At 35.5% G+C, this 25,942-nt stretch overlaps 2 protein-coding genes across 5 annotated transcripts in view; both read right to left on the bottom strand.

Moving 5' to 3' along the window:
- The window catches only part of LOC129755150 (ras-interacting protein RIP3), a 430,486-nt gene that overhangs the window by 154,496 nt on the left and 250,048 nt on the right, over positions 1–25,942 (bottom strand). For 3 of the 4 annotated variants that reach the window (XM_055751502.1, XM_055751504.1, XM_055751503.1), the window contains exons 3-6: positions 10,410–10,623; positions 9,733–9,790; positions 5,897–6,057; positions 5,240–5,837 (exon numbers count right to left, since the gene is read on the bottom strand). In XM_055751502.1, the coding sequence (XP_055607477.1) occupies positions 5,240–5,837; positions 5,897–6,057; positions 9,733–9,790; positions 10,410–10,623 (1,031 nt within the window). The remainder of the gene's footprint in view (positions 1–5,239; positions 5,838–5,896; positions 6,058–9,732; positions 9,791–10,409; positions 10,624–25,942) is intronic. The other variant, XM_055751505.1, reaches the window with a different exon arrangement.
- LOC129755149 (uncharacterized) lies at positions 21,307–24,975 on the bottom strand. The gene is made up of 2 exons (XM_055751501.1): positions 24,251–24,975; positions 21,307–24,190 (listed from the first exon to the last, which is right to left on the bottom strand). Exon 2 carries the CDS (start codon positions 24,120–24,122, stop codon positions 22,356–22,358), a length of 1,767 nt encoding a protein of 588 aa, XP_055607476.1. The 5' UTR covers positions 24,123–24,190; positions 24,251–24,975; the 3' UTR covers positions 21,307–22,355.

Raw genomic sequence — 25,942 nt, 5'->3', positions numbered from 1 at the left:
TGACAGACGCGTGTCCAGGATAAGCTGCTCTCGATTCGGCACACGGACATGCAAAGAGGAGAGAGCCTCGAGCCAAACCAAGCGGAGCAAAGATCTCGAGTCGTTAGAGGAAAGAACATTGGTTTCCTGTAGTGGTCTCGAACAGAGGCGGAGCGCACGATAGTCGTACAAACCAAGTGAGCCTCGAGTTACGAGTAAAGGCCGGACTTCGAGTCGTCAGAGGAGAGGTCTTTAGTCTTGAATCGTATCAAGAAGCAGGGTATGTATGCTAGAGTTTTGACTTGAAATTGAGTAAGACGATGAGCGCTTAAGCGCGAACTTGGTCTCCCATCTCGGGTTCAGCCTTCGATGCAGGTCCGGGTGGGAATTAAGACCGGAGGCTCCAGGTGGACTTTATGGCGTAGGGTTACTTAGTATCTAGAGTCGACCAATTGCACCCATGGACCCAGAATAGCATACTGGGGGAGGCGGTGGCTCGCCGTGCCTTGGAATGCAATCTGTAAAAAGGATTTACCACCTGGGTGATCAACTAATAAAAAAGGCGAAACTAGAACAGCTTTAGGAGATACAGCTACAGTAGCTATCCAGGACGAGGAAAGCTGAATGCACTCCAAGTGCTCGAGTCTAGCACACCACAAAACCGACTTGGTGCTGATCAACAACCTGATCTCACTCCCAACATGTACCATTACAGTTGCACCGTGTGATATCGTGTCCAAACGCAAAATTAAGTACCTAGGAATGATGATCGACGACAGACTCAGCTTCACGAGTCATATCGATTACGTATGTATGTAAGAGAGCGGCATACTCCTCACACGGATGATGTCGAACTCCTCGGCAATCCGAAGTAGCAAGAGGAGGATACGGCTAAGCGTGACCACGTCAATCTTGCGGTACGGAACCGCGGGCTGGAGGCAGGCCCTGGTAAAACAGTATAACCTGCAGAGACTTAGCTGCGTTTAGTGGTTGATGAACCTGCGGGTTATCAGTGGATACCGGACCATCTCTTTTGAAGCCGAATGTGTAGTAGCGGGAACCATACTAATCTCGAACTTGTTAGAGGACGACATGCTTCCGAAAATCAATCATTTTCACTGAGCCATGCTTGACTACATTCAGAGCCAAAAAATCAAAGCAGTCAAATTTTCCTTCTTCAACCAAATCATACAAACACTCATGCATGACAACGACGCTTCTGTATTTGAAACACTTTTGCGATACATGATGAGGTAAAAAAGGACGCAGACTATCAGCAACGAACGTCTCGATGCTGATTTCCTTCCCCTAACGACTTTCAACCTTTAGGATCATAACTGATATGTATCAGTTCTGAGCGATCTATGTAGGCTATCAGATGATTTTTTATTTTTCGTTTTGCCTAGAAGGACAAAATCATGACTAGGTAACCGCAATGAACTGTCCAGCATGTGCTACAGCTTTTTTGAACATGTGGTCCTGGTATTTATTCAGATTTTTCCTTTTGAAACATTAATGATCGTCTATCAAAAACAAGCATTATCAACAATGATGCGAGGATAGACGTTGGGGAATGATTGAGGGAGCGACATTCAAAATGTATCACCAAGTATGTCGATCACCGTCGATTAGCCACGTGACGAATAGCAACGGTAGCCTCCGGTGGGGCATGGTATATTTTCTTGTATCAAGTTAGTGTTGATTTTCGACATATATTCAATGGGTACTTTTACCACGTGCGTATCACAGCACTCGGAGGTAGCATCATTCTAGCTAGAAACCATTCCTGATTGCTTTTCTTGAGCGATTTTCCGACCACTAGAGGACGATGTCTATTGTTACGACAATAAAGACATGCCCAACCTACGAGGTCTCGCCATTTAGGAATTGATGTCCCACTTGAAGCAGCTGTGGGACAGCTCAACGAGAGGAAGGTGGACCCATCGTCTGATCCCGCACATCAGAAGCTGGATCGGAAGAAGACACGGTAAAGTGGACTTCCATATGACGCAAGTCCTGACTGGTTATGATACTTCATGAAGTAACACTACCAGTTTAGACATGTGGCTTTGCCATATTGACCAGATAATGGTGATGAAGAGGAAACACCGAAACACGTGGCTTTTGCTTGGCCGAGGTTTGCGGTCAGCGATGGGTTCACGGATCACGACTACCCTGTAGGATGTAGGATGTAGTCCATAACCGGGGAGCATCTGAGTAGTGTGCGTCCGGTCCCTTGATGGAAGCTACAAAGATAAGAAATGATCTTCTGCATAGTGGAGGTCATGACCATCACCACCGAGGAGTATCCAAGTAATGCTGCTTCCTAAGGGGGAAACTGCGGGGATAAGACAATACCTTCTTTGTAGAGGACCTCGTAAGAAGGGGGTAAACCACTGTCGGGGAAAACCCACGGGTAAAGCCGTTCTCGAAGTTGGGCGAGCCTCTTGAGTCCGGTGTAGGATGTCGCGAGTCGAGTCCAGGACTGCTCTTGATCTGGCACACGACAGGCACAAAAAGCCGCGGGCTAAAAATTCTAGAGTTGCCAGACAAAGGGATAAATAAAGACCGGAAAACGGTCGGAGTAGACTGACCCCATCGACGAGTGCTGTCGAGTGGAGTGCGTCCGACCCTACGACTACAAAGATAAGGCAACATCTTCTGCGAAGTGGATGCCGAGTTCGTGCGTAGGATGCTCCACCTTCGAGGAGTATCCGAGTAGTGGGGTTCCGATAGACCCAACTGCGGGGATAAGACTTTACCTTCTTCACAGTGGAAATCGTTGGCGAAGGGTTATCCCACGATCGGGGAATACCTGCGGGTAGATTTGCTCACGACGCCGGGTGAGCCACTCGAGTCAGAGCAGGATGACGTCTTTGTCGGGAATAATCCGAGTGGTTGCGTTAAGTACCGCGCGTGTGCTGTGACAGGTGCGAGTCTAGGATAACCTGCTCCCGATCGGCACATGACGGGCATAAAGCTTGCAAACCTTGAATCCTGGAGATAAGAGGTCGGACTTTGAGTCCATAGAGGTGTTGGAGGTGGGAACTAGGTCTGCGTCCCTAAGTGGAGTTTAGGGAGTAAGAGGTATACACGGAGTATATTATGAGTCTAATGTAAGTACCTGACATGCCGACAATGTTGTCCAGGGAATAGGCCCGGATACTTGGCACATGATCAACGATGGGTTCGTCAAAATCATAACTACCATGCATAGGAGTTGGATCTCCATCACCGGGGTGTATCTGAGTCGAGTGTGCTCGAATCTACCAGTAAAGCTTACGAAGATAAGACTTGGCTTTATGCGTATGCTGAGCTACTAGGATATCCCGATAGGATAGGATCGTTACCGTCGCGGAGTATCTGAGAAGAACGCCCGCCCTGCGACGAAGGCTTAGATTATACCTACTCGGCAGTTGAATTCGTAGAGGGAAGAGTAGTCACGCTGCGGAATACTCTCGGGTAAGGGGACTTCCCGTTGTCGGCGCGTGGACCTCTCGCGTCGGTGTAGGATGACGTTTTTGCAGGGAATCATCTGAGTAGTTCCGTAAAGTCACCGACATGTGCTGTGACAGGCGCGTGTCCAGAATGTGCTACTATCGATTCCGCACACGGATTGGCAAAGGAAAGGGCATCTAGCACCGAAAAGAGGAGCCAAAACCTCATGTCGTTAACGGGTAGTTCTGGTCTCTAGTAGTGGACTGAAATAGAGTCGTAGCACAATATAGTTGTGGAAAGAGCGGGCCTCGACTTTCGAGTAAAGGCCAGACCTCAAGTTGTTGGAGGAGAAGTCCTTAGAATTGAATCGTAGCAATAGGTGGGGTCGTGTGCTGGCGGTGATCCGAAAACGAGTATGGTCTCCCTTTACGGGTATAGCGTAGTTGCAGGTCCGGATGGGAATTAAGGCTAGAGGGCCCAAGTGGACGTTATGGCGTAGGGATACATGGTATCATGAGTAGCCCAATTACTACTATACTGGAGGAACGCTATGATTTGCTGTGCCTTGGAATTCAATCCATAAATAGGATTTACCACCTGGGATATTCATAGAGACTAAACCAGCTATGTGCGGCATGCCTAGCTTATCGGAAGGCGCTAGTACAACCATCGTGGTTGTCGTAACCGGCGTTTGCAATTCCTTAGCGTGCGAGTGCCGTCGAAGCTAGGTGAGAATAAACCATACTAAAAGATGTTCTAGACCTTTTAGTGAAACTTTAAGGATCTCATGCTGTGACAGACGCGAATGCAGGAAAATTGATACTCGATCAAACGTTTAAAAGTGTGGCATCACTGTAATCTATGGAGAGGTTTACTCTTTATGTAGCAGTTGCCGAATTCTTACCCCAGGGGCGGGGTTCGGGATGAATAAGCCAGTGATGCTTAAAATCCCTTGAGAAAAAAAAAAAAAAAAAAATTACCCCAGGGGATTTTTTCGTATTAAAATTACTACAAAGTAACGCTGCTTAACTTCACGTTAGATATTGGGACTCGTCTATAGATCAAGTACCTACTCTACCAGGCAGAAACTCACCTCCTACCTGTATGCCTGCTTCCATCTCCCTGGATGTCTCTCTAGCCCATCCTTCAAATCGCTAAAATTCATTTGACCCTGAGATTTGAGAGTTCTCCTTTAAATTGTATATTAGCTCGTTCATTACAAAGTTTGCCGACAAACGTTTGTGAAGCTGGAGGAGATAGAATTTACACGAGCATTTCGAAGGTCATGTCCATCGCAATTTAATTATAATTTTGCAAAAATCTTTTTCTGAATGTTTATGGTGCCACATGTTAACGAGGTGTTGCAAATGTGAATCCCAAGCACCGGCGAAATTGCATCATTGAAAAAAAAACAAAACGACACTGATAACGTGAACCTGCCCCAAGTCATTCTGCACGAGCGCGCATCCAGATGAACATCCGCTAATTGCAACATCCATGGAAGACCACGATGAAGCCTGTGGTAGGATTTTGGATTCAATTCTACTTTTTCTTTCCCTGATAACAGGCTGCTAGGATCGAAGGTCAAGAACGGAATCACCAGTCCCAGTCGCAGTCGCCTCACTTCAAAGTGAGCGCGTGTCATCGGTAAGTAAACAAACAACTATCTGTTAAAGGTACTCATGCGGAGCATGTCATGTTGAAGTTTTCACTGAATAATTTTTGACGGTTCAACTGTCAAACACGTGCTACTGCTTGTTTTCGTCGTTTTGTTTTTGGTTGAAGATTCAACATTTCTCAAGGTAAGTTTTCTGTCACTAACCTGCAGAGGATGCCTCAGAATATCATTGTAGTACGTATGCGGTGGTAACGATTGCGCTTGGAATTGCTGTAGAGATCCTCCGGAGATGGCACTGGCCAGCCCTTGGAGTTGTTGCTGCTGCTGTTGAGCTTGCTGTTGCTGGTGTTGCTGCTGCTGTTGCTGTTGATGGGCTTGCAACTGTTGCTGTTGCTGCTGCTGATAGTACGATAGCTGAAGACTTTGCACCGGAGTTGGCAACGTTCGCCCAGAGCTGGGACGTAGCTGAGGTGCCGTCCCAGGTGGCTGCAACACTCCGTAGTTCTGGTGGATTATGGTTTGGGCCAGCATTTGCCGGCTGTCCAGATTTAGTGGGATTCCACCCACACTGACTACGCTCCCACTTCCTATTACCCGTTTTGGACTGTTAATGTTCATGTTGATGTTGAAGTTTTGGTGTATGATTTGCTGTTGCTGCTGCTGCTGCTGTTGTTGTTGTTGAAGTTGCTGCTGTTGTTGTTGCTGTTGGAATATTAGCTGGTGTTGCTGTTTGATCAACTGCTGCTGCGAGAGCAACTCTGCACTGAGAGGTTGCTGGAATGATGGTCTCAGTTGAGGTTGCCTGTTGACGATTAAAATAATCTTAGAATCTTCTTGAAATATTATCCAACTAAATCATACCTTAGTGACACTTGCCGCACCGGCGTTCCCTGAAGTGACCGGCTAGTGGAAGAACACATGGACGTTGTCAAGCTGGCCGATTCCCAGTGCTGAACGAGGGCATTCATCCGGGCCTCTTCAAGTGCGAGCTCGGTTTCACTGCTGGAGTCGTAATCTGGGCCCTGAAAAGATGGTGAAATGTCCCTTGAATAGCCATTCACTAAATCTTTTAAAAAGACAGCTCTTTCAGTTCATTTCTAAAGAATAACAATTTGTTGTTGTGAAACCTGAAATTTCAACAAACCTCAAATCTTTAATCTGAAATCAAAATCAAAATCTATAGTCTGAAATCTGAAATCTAAAATCTGAATTTTGAAATCTGAAATCTCAAATCTGAAATCTGAATTGTAGAATCTGAAATCTAAAATCTCAAATCTGAATTCTGAAATCTGAAATCTGAAATCTGAGATATGAAATCTGAAATCTGAAATCTGAAATCTGAAATCTGAAATCTGAAATCTGAAATCTGAAATCTGAAATCTGAAATCTGAAATCTGAAATCTGAAATCTGAAATCTGAAATCTGAAATCTGAAATCTGAAATCTGAAATCTGAAATCTGAAATATGAAATCTGAAATCTGAAATCTGAAATCTGAAATCTGAAATCTGAAATCTGAAATCTGAAATCTGAAATCTGAAATCTGAAATCTGAAAATTAAAATCTGAAATCTGAAATCTGAAATCTGAAATCTGAAATCTGAAATCTGAAATCTGTAATCTGAAATCTGAACTATGAAATCGAAAACCTAAACGTTAAAATTCAATAATAAAAAAAATGACCAAAATGACAAAAATGATAAAAATGACAACAAAAATGACAAGAATTACAAAAATGACAAAAATGACAAAAATGACAAAAATGACAAAAATGACAAAAATGACAAAAATGACAAAAATGACAAAAATGACAAAAATGACAAAAATGACAAAAATGACAAAAATGACAAAAATGACAAAAATGACAAAAATGACAAAAATGACAAAAATGACAAAAATGACAAAAATGACAAAAATGACAAAAATGACAAAAATGACAAAAATGACAAAAATGACAAAAATGACAAAAATGACAAAAATGACAAAAATGACAAAAATGACAAAAATGACAAAAATGACAAAAATGACAAAAATGACAAAAATGACAAAAATGACAAAAATGACAAAAATGACAAAAATGACAAAAATGATAAAAATGACAAAAATGACAAAAATTAAAAATGACAAAAATGACAAAAATGACAAAAATGACAAAAATGACAAAAATGACAAAAATGACAAAAATGACAAAAATGACAAAAATGACAAAAATGACAAAAACGACAAAAATGACAAAAATGACAAAAATGACAAAAATGACAAAAATGACAAAAATGACAAAAATGACAAAAATGACAAAAATGACAAAAATGACAAAAATGACAAAAATGACAAAAATGACAAAAATGACAAAAATGACAAAAATGACAAAAATGACAAAAATGACAAAAATGACAAAAATGACAAAAATGACAAAAATGACAAAAATGATAAAAATGACAAAAATGACAAAAATGACAAAAATGACAAAAATGACAAAAATGACAAAAATGACAAAAATGACAAAAATGACAAAAATGACAAAAATGACAAAAATGACAAAAATGACAAAAATGACAAAAATGACAAAAATGACAAAAATGACAAAAATGACAAAAATGACAAAAATGACAAAAATGACAAAAATGACAAAAATGACAAAAATGACAAAAATGACAAAAATGACAAAAATGACAAAAATGACAAAAATGACAAAAATGACAAAAATGACAAAAATGACAAAAATGGCAAAAATGACAAAAATGACAAAAATGACAAAAATGACAAAAATGACAAAAATGACAAAAATGACAAAAATGACAAAAATGACAAAAATGACAAAAATGACAAAAATGACAAAAATGACAAAAATGACAAAAATGACAAAAATGACAAAAATGACAAAAATGACAAAAATGACAAAAATGACAAAAATGACAAAAATGACAAAAATGACAAAAATGACAAAAATGACAAAAATGACAAAAATGACAAAAATGACAAAAATGACAAAAATGACAAAAATGACCAAAATGACAAAAATGACAAAAATGACAAAAATGACAAAAATGACAAAAATGACAAAAATGACAAAAATGACAAAAATGACAAAAATGACAAAAATGTCAAAAATGACAAAAATGACAAAAATGACAAAAATGACAAAAATGACAAAAATGACAAAAATGACAAAAATGACAAAAATGACAAAAATGACAAAAATGACAAAAATGACAAAAATGACAAAAATGACAAAAATGACAAAAATGACAAAAATGACAAAAATGACAAAAATGACAAAAATGACAAAAATGACAAAAATGACAAAAATGACAAAAATGACAAAAATGACAAAAATGACCAAAATGACAAAAATGACAAAAATGACAAAAATGACAAAAATGACAAAAATGACAAAAATGACAAAAATGTCAAAAATGACAAAAATGACAAAAATGACAAAAATGACAAATATGACAAAAATGACAAAAATGACAAAAATGACAAAAATGACAAAAATGACAAAAATGACAAAAATGACAAAAATGACAAAAATGACAAAAATGACAAAAATGACAAAAATGACAAAAATGACAAAAATGACAAAAATGACAAAAATGACAAAAATGACAAAAATGACAAAAATGACAAAAATGACAAAAATGACAAAAATGACAAAAATGACAAAAATGACAAAAATGACAAAAATGACAAAAATGACAAAAATGACAAAAATGACAAAAATGACAAAAATGACAAAAATGACAAAAATGACAAAAATGACAAAAATGACAAAAATGACAAAAATGACAAAAATGACAAAAATGACAGAAATGACATTAATGACAAAAATGACATTAATGACATAAATGACACAAGTAAGAAAGTTGTTAAAATTGTCATAATTGTCAAAATTGTCAAAATTGTCAAAATTGTCAAAATTGTCAAAATTGTCAAAATTGTCAAAATTGTCAAAATTTTCAAAATTTTCAAAATTGTCAAAATTGTCAAAATTGTCAAAATTGTCAAAATTGTCAAAATTGTCAAAATTGTCAAAATTGTCAAAATTGTCAAAACTGTCAAAATTGTCAAAATTGTCAAAATTGTCAAAATTGTCAAAATTGTCAAAATTGTCAAAATTGTCAAAATTGTCAAAATTGTCAAAATTGTCAAAATTGTCAAAATTGTCAAAATTGTCAAAATTGTCAAAATTGTCAAAATTGTCAAAATTGTCAAAATTGTCAAAATTGTCAAAATTGTCAAAATTGTCAAAATTGTCAAAATTGTCAAAATTGTCAAAATTGTCAAAATTGTCAAAATTGTCAAAATTGTCAAAATTGTCAAAATTGTCAAAATTGTCAAAATTGTCAAAATTGTCAAAATTGTCAAAATTGTCAAAATTGTCAAAATTGTCAAAATTGTCAAAATTGTCAAAATTGTCAAAATTGTCAAAATTGTCAAAATTGTCAAAATTGTCAAAATTTTCAAAATTTTCAAATTGTCAAAATTGTCAAAATTGTCAAAATTGTCAAAATCATCATAGTAGTCAAAATTATTTTTTCCAAATTGTTAAAATTCTTGCCTTTTCCTTATTAAATTTCAATAAATTATCAACCGTTCTGTGAGTGTAGCCCCTCGACTTATAGTTAACTATATTCGCATTCTTCGTAGGACCCATCAAAAAGCAAAGTGGCTGTACAAAAATGAACAAATTCAATTACCTCTTCAATCTTCTGGTCCAACATCTTGAAGAAGTTCTGCTGGCTGGAAGAAATTTCTCTGATGAACGGATGGAGCGTTAAGAAAAAAAAGAAGGGAAAGAAACAGATTAAGAAAGCCTTCCCGGTTTGGAAAAAATAGAATTGAGGAGGAAAAAAATCAAATAGGTAAACATGAAACCGTAAGTAGCTACATAGATGTGTATAGTAAAGTAAAACACAATTTTACTGTGGACTGTGTAGAAAGTTCTCGGTTATAATGGATGGACGATGAAACTTTGGGCCAAGAAAAAGGTTGTTGCATTTTTTTTATCGGTTTCCGTTATATTGGTTATTTTTGGAGCAGTGTTGCCAAATTATTGACAAATGTTTGGAAAAACTGTGTCAAATAATAGATATTTAGAGATATCATAGGGATTTTTACTTGGATACTAATTAATTGTCCGAAGATGGAAAAAACCGCCTAAGCCTACACTATCTGAAGATAAAGCGCCTTAAGATAGGCTACGGAGTAATTCCAATTTGACAACAATGCTCCGTTATCAATGAACGTAAAACGAAAGTCCAATGAACAAAAAAAGGAGGAAAAGGAAAAGGTGGAAAAAGAATCAGACCGGGCTCAGCAAAAAGGGCAAAGGAACAGACAAGTAAAAAAAAAAAGAAAAAACCGGTAAACCCACTGATTTTGTAGCAGCGAAACGTTCTTCCGCAGTATCGAGACGATTTCCCCGTTCGGTGGCTCCGGAGATCCGTCGTCCCCCCGCAGGGATTCATCCTCGTTGAGCTTTTCCTTCTCGCCGTTGATTTCCCGGTCCCCTCGATCGTCCCCTCGGCCTCCTCCTCCTCCGCCTCCATTGCCTTGTCCGTCTTCTTCGTCCGCATCGGCGTCTTCAACTGCAATCACAGAGAGAAAAAAAAAGCAAAGAAAAAGGTCAGCGTATAAGATGAATTTATGGGGATCCAACGTAAAAATACATATATTTGTTGTCCGATGAATGGATGGACGGAGGCGAAAAACACTAATGATGTTTTTGGGAGGATGTTAGTGAGATCAAACGACCAGCGGACCAAAAAGGCTGGTGGTCGGAACTTTTCTTTTCCTTTTTTCCGTCCCTGATGGCCCCATGTTTTTCATTCCTCTGGGGAAATTTCTCGGGTCTGTGTGTGCTTTTCGATATTGACCTATTGCTGTCGGTAGGTTTTGGACGTTTCGGGAAAGTGAGCGTAGGGTTTATAAATTAGCCATTTGAAATATTGTAGCAACACTTAAAGGGGGAGTTTGTCCTTGGGGAGGATTCTTCTCTCGTGAGGCAACTACACTTTAATAATGTTCCATGGAAAGAAATGTGGAACGGTATTCTGATCAAGGACAAGACAATTGTGTATCGATGTTAGGTATAAAGTTTTTTTTTCATCCAGAATAAATGATTGCTCGTTCATTTAAAGCACGAAGTCTATTTTTTCGTCACCCGAAAAAGCAGAGAGACCAGAATAATATTCTTAAATTTTCTTTTCAGAACCTTTATTCACTCTTTACGATAGCTTTATCACATTATATTAAGAAAAAAATGTAATAAGTGTTGTGGTATACAAATTTTACATCTAACCATGCTGTTGCATGATGCCCCAGTTGACAGTATGTACTAAACTTTACCAGAACAAAATTTGTACTTAAAATGAGGGAAAGCTTCGACCGCTTCAGAAAGCGCCTTTGGTTATGCACAAGTTAAATCGACCAGTTGAATTTTTACCTCAACTGACTGTTTGTGAAACAACGTTTCAACGGTTGAATTGAAAGCTTAAATGTTCAATTTTCACTGTGGGAAATTATATCTTCTTACCAGATCAGATTTATTACATGATATTGCGGTAAAAATTTAAAGATGATTTCCAGGGCTAATGTTGTTAATTTTCTCTTCATAAGGGTAATTATTATTGTTGTTCAGTTTATTAAAGACATTTTACCAGTATTGATGCATTGGCGTCTTTCATTGATCAAAACTAAGAACAATATTATGCTAAAAAATCTAATTATCAATGTTACCTTATAGTTTTATTGTTTAATTGGTAGCTTCAATTTTATAACTTGCATATTTTTTCTTTCACCTGGCCAAATTATTTAATCAAAATCGATAGAACTTAAATTCATTAAATAACTTTGAACCAATAACAAAACTTATGTTTAAGACAAACACTTTTTCATTCATTATTAACCTTCCAAAGCTGTTCGGGTTAATACGACTCAAAACGCACATTCAAATCATCTGAAGAACTGAGATTTTTGAGAGGCCAAATACGTTCTGTGATAATGATAATCATCCAGCTGATGGATAAAAGCTTTTGTTTTAGAGATTTTTTTTTTGAAAATAGGTCAGATTCATATTATAAATTTGTACACTTTTTTGGCAAAACTGTAGAACATTAAAAATATTGAGAAAACATAAATTTTTGACTCAATGATAAATTTTCCCGAAGACCGCGTGTAGCTATGACTTCTGGGAAAAAAGTTGTTGAAGTTTTCTTTTTATAAATTTTCCTCAAAACTAAGCAAAATGGGAATTTCAACAAAATTTGAAAGAAGATTTAAACTAAACTGGATCTTGGATGTTTCTTATAGCATGAGTCAAATTATTCCGAAGTCTTCAACAAATTTGTTGAATGAGTTAAAACTTTTCTTATGAAATAGTTAAAAACTTTCTTGGATGATGTCATAAATAGTCTTGTTCTTATCAATTCATATTTTGAAAAAATGGAGTATATATATATTTTTTAAAGCATCCCTGAAGAAAGAATATCTAGGAAAATTATGATTCCTTGGTTCAATAAAGGATATTAAATTGATTCAAAGTCAGCTTTAAGTTTTCAAGTAAGCTCATTAGTTTACCAGACAATTTGATCAATTTTACTCAAAACTAACCATTTTTAAATTTCTAATCATCTTAAATTACATTGGTTTTCAACATTTGCAAAAGAGGGTTGATTTTAAATTTCAATGCAATATCTTGAATTTAAAAAAAAAATTAATCATTATTAAATGTGGACTCTCAATTAGAAAGTTCCATGTTGAACTTAACGGATTATTTTTAAAAAACATTATCGATAATTAAATTCAATATATATTTAAAAAAAAAAGAAGAAATATTTAATAAAATCATCCGGCGCAGATTTTTTAGTTAACAGTTTTAAGCTCTGACTACTTTTTCGCAGTCAGTAGAAATATCATGTCCTGGAAAGGACTAAAGGTGGGAACTATATTTTCTTATTACATATCTAGATTTATACGCTGGAAGAAGATTATAATTTCTGAACACAAAAATTTGGAATTGAAAAACAAAGACAAACTTATCTAAATTATTACAAAAAAAAAATAAAAAAGTTTGACTATAAATTTCGGTAAATATATTAAAAAATTAAAAAAAAACATAATAAGATGAGAAAGATAAGTTTTTTTGAAACGTACCATTTCAAACCAATTAAGAGAATTAAATAAATTACTCAAGGGAACAGTATTTTAGAGCTTTTTTTTAAAGCTTGATTTGGAAGATTCCTGGACTCGCATTTTTAGTCAGATGTTGTCTAACAACTCCAGTTTTATTGATAAAGAGTGTAATAGTTCAAAAAAGAATCAGATTTGAAAAAAAATGGTTCCGAATTTGTTAATTATACTTCATTCAATTAAAAAATAATATTTTGATGATGAATGATCGAAAAACAGTTCTACAGTTTTACAAAATTTGGAAAGACATCATTGCAAGTACTCTTGATTTTACTGAAAAAAGTTTAAAAAAGGTTTAATTATATTTAATAAATTTGTTGAAGCCTACAAAACCATTTGATTTTTGCTTCAAAAAAAATATCTAAAACTCAAATTGGTCTTAAACTTTCATAAACATTCTCTTTAATTCTCGAGTGATACAGAATGGGGAAATGAAACAAAAAAGAAAACTTCTATCGTTTTTTTTTGCAAATAACTTGCGGTCCTGAGGGAGGTAAGATCTATTTTAAAACTTTTGTTTTAGCTAAAGTTTTGTCAAAAAACGTCAGAAATTTCTTTAATGATTTTATCTTATTTTTGAAAGTCTTTTCAAAAACAAAATCTTAGAAAAAAAAATCATTGCATATTTGAATTCAGGGCATCCGGAATCAAAAGAAGCTCTTAAATTTTTTGCACTTCGGAAAAATGTGGATTTGTGTTGTTTATCAGAATATCTTGGAATGTGGATTCGACCATTTAAATTCAAACTCCTAAGTGAAAGCATATAACTTTATAATTTAAAGTTTTCATAAAAATACAGAAGGAGTGTTAAAATCATATCTAAGGATTAAAAAAAACTAATGCTCAGGTTAAAACTTTTTAAAATACGTTTTTGATTTCAAAAGCCTATAATTTTCAATGAAAAATATGAGTTTTAATTTGATTTAGAAAATGATTTGAATCAACCCGTGTAAAATCCAGAAAAGATCTTCTCCAAACATTAAATTTGAAATTCCTCATCAAATTTTGATCGACGACTAAAGTGAGTACCAATCTCGATTCAGAGCTAAGGCCAAAACTTCGAAATCTTATCTCAGGTCCAGGCTTCGGACGGATCCCGAGGCGCGACTTAAAAAGTAGCAGATCAGTACCATTCAAAGAGGAGGAACTCCCAAACTCCTGCAGTTGAAAATAACTCTCTCTCGCTACTCCTACCGCCCGAATCGCCGAGAGCGCCAGTCACTCTTTGCTCCCTCAGAGGCTCAGCGCTCCTCCCAAAGAGGCCTCCCTGGGAGGAATCACTTTGCGTGTGACGATTCAGAATTGCGTTCAAGTTAAGTACATATTTGCTTGCTTCAAGTAGCTCACAGCTGCTGGCTGGCTGTGCGGCGATGTAAGCAGAACAAATTTTAGACTATTTTTGAATCTAAACAACGTTTACATTATTACTCTAAGTTCCATTCAATGTTCATGTAAAACGTTTGTCGCAATTTAGGCTTTCAGATAATGGGTGGTATGAAAAAAACTTAGTAATTGCTTTTGCTAAACTGAATCGAGCAGTCGAGCAGTCGCTTAAAGCAATTGCTTCGGTTGTTATGAATAAAGTTTTTTTGACAGCTGTTTTCTCAGTCAGGAGCTACTACTTTTAGAACAAGCTAGTTTGGTATGAATAAAGCTCAAATCTGAAGCAATTGCTCGACAAATCTCATAGCAATTCCTTCATTTTCTAAGCATGCTCGGTAGCAGACTTTTCCAATAAAAAATTCTTTAATAACGTCATGAACTTATCAAATTAGCAATATTTCACTTCAAAACAATTCAAAAAGGTATTTTCAACATGGATGAAGAAAAGTCGAAGTGATAACCCAACTTTTTTCATATTCCTGTCGTATAAAATCATTCGTCTAAGATGACAATAACCAAAACAATTAGTAAATATTTCAAATTAAAAAAATTCGGCTATAGTGGAAGAAGTCTCAATTGGCTTAAAGTAAGAAATAAATTGTAATAATTTAAAACATTATACAGATCTCTCATTTTTACATAATTTTTCATAATCCTAAGATTTAAATAAAAATCTAAATTAAAATGCGCGCCTATTGCCTATTTTTTTATACATCGGATTATCCCGATCCGAATACATGTGGGAGAGCTTATGATAAACATTAAAGTTAGGTATTCATTTATCTTTAAACATCAACATACGAGCACGCATTAACAAAAAATTCCGGTCGTTCTTACACCCACCCCCCGCTTCGTCGACTTCAAGGCTACTTTAGCCGTACTTTTCAATTTTCTGTTCGTCTTCTTTCATTTTACTTTAGAAAACTTCAGATTCTGCTGGTTGGATAGCTCTATTTTTCGAAGCAAAAGCTATGTTCTAAGACTTTAGTACACATCTGCTAAGCAAATGTTTATTCATACCAAACTAAGCAAATGCTTTGGGCTTTTGCTTTGCTTGATTTCGAGCAAAGTAAAAGCTACCGAAGCAATAGCTAAACCTTATTCATATCACTAAATATGTATTACAAAGAAATCGGCCGGTGGCGAAAGTACAGTCCACTTGGGCATCATGCACACTTTTCAACTTAAATGACTTCTGAAAACTTTACGTTCACAGATAAATATTCTGCTTGTACATAAATAGTTTCAAAATTGATGGGACATCAAATTGACGTAGCGAAGTCAGAAAAATTATTGGTTTCCCCAGTTATTTTTAAATTTACAAAGTATGCGATTTTCATCCTACTAAAAATGAGGTTGGTTGCAAAAAAAAACTTTGTTTTTAATGAAAAATCAAATGAAAACGTTTGAAAATTTTGTTTTAGATATATTTGTGATGAAATAACGTATAAAGCACCAATTGCAGTAAGTTTTAATTTGGCTCAAAAAAATTTTGTCAAAATTTATTTTGAAGAAAAAGCATTAAGGTGTTGCATACATTTAGGGGCAAAAATTACTAAAAATCAACTAGCTTAAATCATAAAAGTTCATGTTATCTTAGATGAAATTTTGAAATTAACAGACGTGTGATGCAAAACAATCATGTCAAAAATAATTTTAAAAAAGGCATGAACGTGCTGCATACATTTAGGGGCAAAAAAATACTAAAAATCAAATAGCTTAAATCATAAAAGTTCATGTTATGATAGATGAAATTTTGAAAAAAAAAACAAACGCGTGATGCCAAAAATGATTTTAATGGAGAGGCATAAAGATGCTGCATACATTTAGGGGTAAAAATACTAAAAATCAACTAGCTTAAATCATAAAAGTTCATGTTATAATAGATAAAATTGTGAAATTAACAAACGCGTGATGCAAAACAATCATATCCCAGCATATGGAATCGAGAATTTAGAAATTTAGTAATTTTTCAAAACATATTTTTACACCAACAGTTTTTGTATAGGAAAATAAAAACAGTATAAAGTTTGATATCATTAAGCCAATCTGTCAAACTGGGTAAAGTTTTTTTACAGCATCGAAAAATGTAAAAATTTCTACATCTATTGCTCAATTTTTTCAAATTTTCTATGAGAATGAAAAACTCACGATGTTAGAAACTTAGACATCATCATTTTGTTATCATTAAATGATTACTTTATTACATTAAATTTAAATAAAAATTGGAAAAGTGTTGTGGTATACAAATGTAGCATCTAACCCTGCTGTTGCATGATGCCCCGTTTAAAGGTAATTGATGAAAAAAAGCTCCCCGAACAAAATATCTCAAACTTCTTTACAAACGCGATTTTTCTTTACGATGCGCGATCTTTTTTGCATGTAAACTACACATAACAATCTGCTTATTTGGGCCACTCTACTTAACAAACTAATCAGCGAGAACACATTCTATATAGCTCTTGCTATTCATATTAAATCATTTCCAAATGACACCGCCGGCGCAAACCAAAACAATCGAATACGGGCCAGTCAGATTTCCAACACATAACGTTTGCCTCATAAGCGTTCTCCTAGGGAGCTACTCCCGTAGAGCGCTCATTTCTCTTTTCAGGGCAGAGTGAGAGGCAAAAAGAACTCCCTAGCAGTGATGTCATCCTTCCAGATTTTGTCTGGATCTTCCAGACTTTTTGGACTTTGGCCAGACATTTTTTCAGGTTTCCAGACTTCCAGACTTTTGACATTTCTTCCAGACAATTCCAGACTTTTGGCTTAGGACGTAAATTGTTCTAAGAAACTATGAAAATTCAAAATGGTCATGGTAAAATATGGTAGTAAATGGTTAGAATTAATTAATTTTGAATGCAGAAGTGGTTGAAAGCTAGAAATAATGGCAAATGCTTGAAGTTGTGCGTTAAAATTGAGAGTCAAACAGGACACGTAAGTGATAGTGGCTATCTGCAACATTGGGATCTGGCGATAAAAAAATAAACCGATTCAATACACTTATAAATGGATTGGAGGCTTTCTTACAGAGTGTCAATTATCTTTGGAATTAAATGACACAATAATGGATTCCTTATTTCTGAATTATATATTATTAATCTATAAAAAAGATTCTGAATAAAGAAAATCGATAGCAAAAATTACTAAACTTAATATAAAAAAGGTGACCAGTACGTTTTTTGGAGGATAAGCGAACTGATATTCAACGAGTTCATTTACTATCAAAATATTCCAAAGTGTTCAAGTTCGAGAGCCACATTTTTCCACGCTCACTAGTGGTCAAGGGGTTAACTTCCTAAACTCTCATGATAGATGGCGTGGGATCCATTCTAGGCTGTTTGATGAACTTTTTGTCAAATTTTCGATCGCTTCCGTAATTAATTTAGCGATTGCTGGCTGCTGCTGCTAAGCAAATGGCTACCTTTTTTGGAGCCGACATAAGCATGATATTTACTATGGAATAAACAAATTTTCAACAATTTTGTTTTTTTTTGGTTTTGAGATATGACCTACAGGGGAAAAAATCCAATTTTTTTATACTAAATTCATCAAAATCGTGATTCCTGGAATAGGAGTTAATGTGGTAAGAACGATTTAATGGAACATACAAATTCACGGACATCATCGTAACTCGTCGAGCTGAGTCGATTGGTATATATAAAGTGGGGTCTTGGACTCTTAATTAATGATAGCCCCAACTGACCGGTTGCTATGCCTTTCTGTAAGAAAACCAAAAAGGTCACCACCTTCCCAAAAGTCAGCTATCCAGACTTTTCCAGATATTTCCAGACATTTTTTCAAAATCTTCCAGACTTTTTTGAAAAACAGTTGGCAACCCTGCTCCCTAGGAGCATTGCATCTTCGAGGCAAATGGTACTCTTTCTCATTCCATCTTGCCGCTGAAAGAGTGAGAGCAAATTTGAGCTCCGTGGGTGTTTGCTCTCAAATACATCCGAAGCCTGCCCAGGTCCACAATTCTATTTCAGTTTTTCAAAAAAAATTTTAACTAGTTGGTAGATATTTAAAGACTGTACTCGAAAAACGCCATCGAAAGTTTTTCACAAAAGGAGTTGGTGCATGAATTTTGGGTACAGTCCCTTGTCCCGAATATCGAATTTTCAATTAGATTATACTCACTAAGATTGCCAGGTTTCACGGTTCTTTCCCGATTTTTTTTACTTTATTTACAGAATCGAAGAAAAATTTAAATTGAGTGATCATAACTATGATTTTTTATCCAAAACAATTTTTTAAGCAAAGTTATTCCAAATAAACTGGCTGATGTGTTTCAATAAAAAAAAACATAAATTTTTCGAGTTTATTCTTTTTGATGTTAATTGAAGAGTTCCCAAATTTGCCTGGATATTGCTCAGATTTTGAGTTGTAAACTTTGAAATCGAATGCCCGTATTTTGCACGGGTTTTGCCTAGCCATTCTATGAAAAATCTAAATTTTTTTTTCACAGGATTTTCATCATGAAATAATTATAAATAATAATTATAAAATTATAAATGTTAATTTACTGTCGATAAAACAGTACTTTATGAAAAGTTCAGGAAAATTCAGCTAGAAATATATTTTTTGGTTTGTTGCTCAACAATATTTATATTGTGGATACCTCAAAACAAAATATTTAAACTAACATCTAAATGTATCCAGTTTACAAGAGTTGAAAATGATTTTCTTTTTAATTTATTTTTTAAAGCTTCAAAAAACCTGGAAACTTTTAGGACTTATTTTTGAAATTTTGTCACCAAACCTCCACCGAAGAGGAAGTACTTCATACGGCCCTGCTTAGCCCAAACATTCGGTGAGCCGATTATTCGGCCTAACGGTTGTGAAAGGTACCACTTCGGCGCCGAAAACTTGGTACATCATTAATCTTCATGATTGTTTAACAGGGAGACTTGCATATTTAATAATTTTTCTTTATGGCTTGGAACTTGAATAAGCAAATTAACACCTATTTGGCATGCAAGAATTTTTACACAAGGGAAACATTTATTTTAGCAGAATTAAGATATTAAGTATAAATAACTACAGAGCCTAAATTTATGATACAAACTAATTGTTTGAAAAAAAAATTAAGATAAGGTTTTGAGAACAGAAAAAAAATATTTAAGAAAATAATCTTTATTGTCCTTGCGGATCTCAAGGTGAAAAGAGAAAGATGAGGTTCCAAATTCGTAACACACCTTTATTCGCACGAAGTTGGGCGCGTTTTAAATACCTACGGTACAAATTTCTAAGGTTGGGATATATTTTAGGTTACTTTGAATATCTTACGTTTAATCTTCTCTCCTCGTTCTTTGTGAGAATTCTGATATTTGCAACCGCTAGCCACCTATTTGCCTAAAATTTATCATTATTCAAGTTTAGTTTAAGTTCAATTCGTTTCTGTTTGATTCCTCACCTGTGCCTGGTAAAAGTTGAAATTGAGTATTCCCTGACCGCGGAATATTTTTTGATAATTTTCTTAGCAGTAAATTTATTTCTAATTATTTAGTTTTAGTTTTTTTTTATTATCAATTCTTATAAATAAATAATTAATTTGTTAATCGTTAAAATGGATCTCTTCAAAGGAATATTCTTCCACTGAGATTCAATGTAGTAAATAATATTTTTTACGTTCTCAGCATGAATAAAGTTTGTCCGCGTTTGAGTTTTTAATGTTATTTTCTTGTTTGCTGCCAGACATGCTAAGAACAGTTAGCGTCCATTATCAGGGGGCTCAAATGAGCTTTTTGGTATGGGGGAGTGTGATGGGCCGCTAAGAAATTTAAAAAAAAAATCCCGAAAAGTGTAGACTAAATTAAATATGTTACCTTTAGACTTAAGAACAAAGTTCGCACATTAGCTTTCCTACCTTGGCTCAACTCTTCTAACTAATTGGTTAGATTCGCGTACTGCTGGGCTTTCCGAGTTGCATCTACACCTCGACCCGATCTCGTAGGTTTAGTATAACCTTTCAACGTAGATTCACTACTAAACTTTCACAGTTATAGGATTTCTAAGCTGATCACACTTTTCTGTTCGATTGCACTTCCTATGTTTGTTGTTTGTTTTGTTTCTACGCTACAATTTCCCGCCTAACTACAAGAGCTCAGTTCTCACATTTTCTTTTCTCACGCTTTCTCGTCTATCTGTTTTCTAACTCATCCTCGTGAACTGTCAGTTGATATATGCGTTCAATGCCGTTTTCGGTTTCGAAGGTCAGTTCAGTGACAATCTTTCCTTTTTTATGGCTTGGAACTTGAATAGGCAAATTTAAGAAAGCCAGACATTGCAGGCTACAAATTTGTGAGTCTTGCGAAAAAATCAACGATTACTTTTACTTACAAAATACGATTGAATTATTACAACGTTTTCTTTCAGAAACAAATATACTCAAAAGATGGTCAATGTTGACATGAAATTTTACCTCCATGCAATTCCCCAGGTCCTCCCACTGTTCCTATGTTTTTTTTTTATACAAACTTAAGCATTTGATAGGGTTTTATGGCATTTATTCTATTCAGGCTAAAAAAACTCTAAATAACTAAAAATAACTCTAAAACTATACCTTTATGAAGGAAAAATATTCTTAATATCCTAAAATGATCATAGAATGACCATAAAAATAACTCTAAAACTATACCTTAATAAAGGAAAAAGTTAAACTGTCCCATAAAACAACCCATTTGCTTCTAAATGCTATCATTTTATCAGGAGAGATGTTTGTCTTCGAAAAAATAGATATTTTAAAACTTTAAAACTACATTTTAAGTAATATAAAAAAATCTCCATCTACAAACCAAATTCAGCCTATTTGAAACTCAATAATTGGCTTTCGAACGTAGAAAACTGTTTTCAGGTATTTTAACTTCAGACTTAGTAAATGATGGTTATCGACAAAAATTACATGTTGACCAAAGTTACCCTGGTGTCCAGTTTACGGTACCGAAAATCTTTAGTTTTCAAAATAACAATGGCGTAAAAATTTAACTAACTTTGTCACAGAAACATTTCTGTAATAATGAAAAATCAATTTTCTTTAATCTGTTTTGGATAGAGCTTCGAAAATTCCCAAATCCCAGGAAACGATAGAAAAATCCCGGGAGTACCCAAACATAATAAATCGAGCTATGTCATGTCAGTGAGAAAAGTTGTTGTCTTAGCCACCTTGGTGTATGGCCGATTTTTTTTTTCTAAAGATTTTAGAAACATTAACATTAACAAATTAAATTTAATTAAAAAATAATCAAAATGAAAATAAAACAAGTAAAAAAATATTCTTTATTTTACTGCTTAAAACTAACACAGTTTTGCCAAGAAATAAATTTTATGCTAATATTATGATTAATTCCATGTTGATTTTTCGAATAAAGTGATTTATTTTTATTACCTAAATCATTATTATTTTAACCGTCTGCTGCATGAATTATAACAGATTTAAAAAAATTCGTTGATGGAAAAATCTTTGTTCACTTCTAACTAAGAAATTTATGCAAATGGAATCGAAATTCTTTATAATAGTTTTATTTAATTAGTAAAGTTTGAAGTTTAAGAATTTTTCCCGGGATCCAGGAAATTCCAGGGAATAGGATGATCAGATTTCCCGAATCCCGGGAACGGAAAAATAGCTGGGAAATGGACACTCTAGTTTTGGAAACAAGCATCCTACTTTTTTTTCTATTTTTATAAAACAATGTCCTACTTTTTGATAGCTCTGCCTATCAATATTTTATTCTTGCAAGCCTAGTCATAACAGTATGCACAGATCCTTGGAAGGACTGCATCGTCGTCGATGGTTGTCTCTCGAATATTTTTCGCTTTCCGTTTCAATCCTCTGATCATTTAGACCTGCTTTTCCGATTGTTTCAAAAGAACCTGCGTTTGTTGGAGTCACCAAATCTGCCGTTAAAACAACCAGTTCGTTCATATACTCCGCAAAAGTGGCCAGCGTGCTGACCTGCGCAGTTCGCCGTTTGAAGCGAGTCCATTCGATTTGAAGTTGAGTTGGAAGCTTTCCGACAAGCTCCTGCAACAGCAACGGATTCGAAAGATAGTTTAGGAGTTGGACGTTTATTATGCATGCAACCGTGTTTTTCACTGCTAGACCATAGGCGATGATCGACGGGAGATTTTCCAGTTTTGGAGACGGCGTATTGCGCAAAGTTGTCAACAAAGCGTTTATCAGAAGTTCGGGTCGCCCGTAAAACATTTGTAATGTTTCCATAACTTCCGGCACAAGTTCCGGACTATGGAGTTGACTTTTTACCAATTCTCGAGCTTGACCCGTCAGACTTCTTTGAAGTCTTGCTAAGTTTTCCGCATGTTTGTACCCACAGGCTTCGGTGCTGTTTTGATACGAAGAAATAAATAGTCGCCACTCGGTTGGATCTCCCGAAAATTTAGGCAGTTCCCAGTATTGCATTGCCTGGCGAGAAGCTAACTGAGCGCTAATAAGTCCAAAATCTTTATCAACTTGGGTGGTTTGGAATGATTTCCAGGGAACATTTGTACCGCTTTGGGACATATCCATCGCTATTGGCCCGGAACCAAGCCGGATTGTCGGGTCTTTTGGCAGAAAAGATGCATTGACACCTACACTTGGAATCGGTACCGAGTTTCCTGGATTGGATACCCAGGTTACTTTAGGTTGCGAAATGTTAGGCATTGCGTTACCTGCCTGAGATTCCATAGAGGAATCAACTGTATTCACTTCAACAGTACTTCTGGTTTTTTGCGCTACCTTAGGAAACGCTCCTAGATTGAGGAAACTAATCCGTGGAGCTGAACGAACGTAAGTGGGACCACTAGCTCTGGGCGGTTGACCCTCTAATTCATTCATCAAACATTGTGAAGTTAATGGTTCAGGATGTGTGCTTGGAATTCGCTCAAACTCCATGCTTTGGGATGTAGATGAAGATGCTGATATTAAACCTCTTTGATCGTTTGTTTCAATGTTCAGAACCATACCCTTCTCCGATCTGTTTTCCGAAATTTTTTCCGTCGGACTCTTCTCAAGCCAAGTTTCCACGATTTGTTTACTTCTTACATGACTGGATCGGCTTTTGACACTTCCTCCATCCGATGCTTCTATGCAATCATATTTCTTCAGAAGATACTCGGTTTCAATCTGCGTTTTTCTGCGTTGAAATTCTCTGCTAGTTTTCTCCTCGTCTTCCAACGCCTTCAGCTGAAGTTCCTTTTCTTCCTGTAGTTTTTGCAACTCCAGTTCAGCTCGTGAAGATCGTTTGCTGCTTCGTGACTGAGGTTTGTTGGGCATTTCCGGATCGGATCTGGACATACATTGATCACACTTCCAAACATGATCCTTCATTTCTACAGCTGAGAACACTTCTACGCAACGAGTATGAACCCAAACTGAACAGAGGTCACAGCCGATAATATCGTACAGACTGTCCAGACTGAGTGATTCGGAACACAGGTGACAGTTTCCTGTATTGGAGTCCGCACAATCTACCACATCGGTATTTGACGACAAGCCATTATTTTCCATCATAGGTTTTTGGAAATTTGTTCTGGTTGGGATGAAAAAACCCAACTCAGTATAGTACTGACACAGATATGCTAGAAAAAAAAAGAATTTATTAGATTGTAAAGATGAAACTTTCTCTAGACTGAACCAACTGATTTTGAACTCGTTGCAAACTTTATGCTCCTGCTGACACTTTGGTATGCTAATGGAAGATCCGCTGCTTCAAATTTGTTATGAAAAAAATTGGAAACATACGTCTCACTGATTACGCTTGTTCAGTGATTCCCGTCAACGAGCGTTGTACTAGTTTCAAATTTATTAACTCTAATAGGCGTTGTGAGCCTACTTAGTTGAATAATTCTACCGAATCAAAGCAATCGAAAGATTCTCTTATAGATTCTCTCTTAGATAGCGTTTTCGATTGAGGAATTTTTTGATTGCTTTGATTCAGTAAATTTAAAATATTTTTTCAGCTGTTTATGTTCACAGTAGCTCGTGTGGCATCCCTAAGTGCATGAGCTCGTCTGATTTTACGGATGAAAATCCCGGAAATAAATTATGGGGTCACCTAGGGTAGACCTGAACGGGGTTCACTACTGAAATCCACATTAGGCGATTTTGCTAGTTTGAATAAATTTGACGTTTATTTTTTAGTTTAAGGTAGGAACTAAGCCTGGGTTGAAGTGTTGCCGAATCCAGATAAGAAGCTGATAATAAGATGCTTGAAAGAGCTGAAGAAGATAATTGACTACCTAAACGGAACAAAGGAATGGCTAGAAAGTTGAAAAACACAAAAAAAAACCTTATGAAGAGGTATTCGATCTCCCAGCAATGGACAAAGAAGTTTTCGAAGGCACGTAGGAGATATTCAACTTACTCAATATCATCCTGTTCAAAGTTTGAAATATATTTGAAATATAAATCTTTGAAGAAGAAAAAATCCACAGCTTAAAGAAAAATCAATAGAAAAAGTCATGATATTTTCTAGATTCACTGAGGGAAACTTTAATTTGTTTGACATCCAAATATGTCGAAGAGTGCATGGCCGTAAGAAAGGGGGGGGGGGGGTCTTTAAGGTTCGAAAATTCAAAGCAAAATGTTCTTCTCTAAACACAAAATTTAAAATTCATAATAGAATTTTGATGAACGACTAAAATGATTCAAGAATAACAATCTCGACCCAAAACTAAAGCCAAAATTTCGAAATCTTATTCCAGGTCCACAATTTTAGTACAGTTTTTCGAAAAATTTCTCACTTGTTGATTGAAATTCATTCCCGAATATCGAATTTCAATATGCTTGCCAGATCGCCCAGATGTTGCAGGATTTTGTTCACATAACTTGCAAAATTAAACGAAAATTTGACATGATTCATTAGAATAATGTATTTTGCGTCCCAATTTTTTGAGCTAAATTAACATGAACGATTTTTTGGAAACTTAAAGTGTAATTTCAAATTGACTGATGTGTTTTGGAAAAAAAGTTTTTCGAGTGCTTTTTCTCATGATTTTTATCTAATAATTTGGATATTGGTGAATATTAGCGGCTTTGGGGAAAATAGCCCGAAATTGCATGGCCCAAATATTGGTGGAAAATATCTTAAAAGAATAGTTTATAATAGTTCCGGATTTTGTGATTTCTTATTAACATTAAAATTCGATGTCTGTGATCAGATTTCCCATTTTTTATTTAGTGTTTTGCTCTTGAAATCCAGTTAGGATCATCATTGGATCAAGATTCGTTTTGTATTTTAAACCTCAACTAGATGCATTTTCCAAATTCGAAACTCATCTTTCGGAATGTGAAACAATTAAATGAGAACTACTACAACATTACAACTTTTA

The sequence above is a fragment of the Uranotaenia lowii genome, chromosome 3 (assembly GCF_029784155.1).
Source record: "Uranotaenia lowii strain MFRU-FL chromosome 3, ASM2978415v1, whole genome shotgun sequence".
NCBI lineage: Eukaryota > Metazoa > Arthropoda > Insecta > Diptera > Culicidae > Uranotaenia > Uranotaenia lowii.
This window is presented reverse-complemented; position numbering and strand designations above follow the sequence as displayed.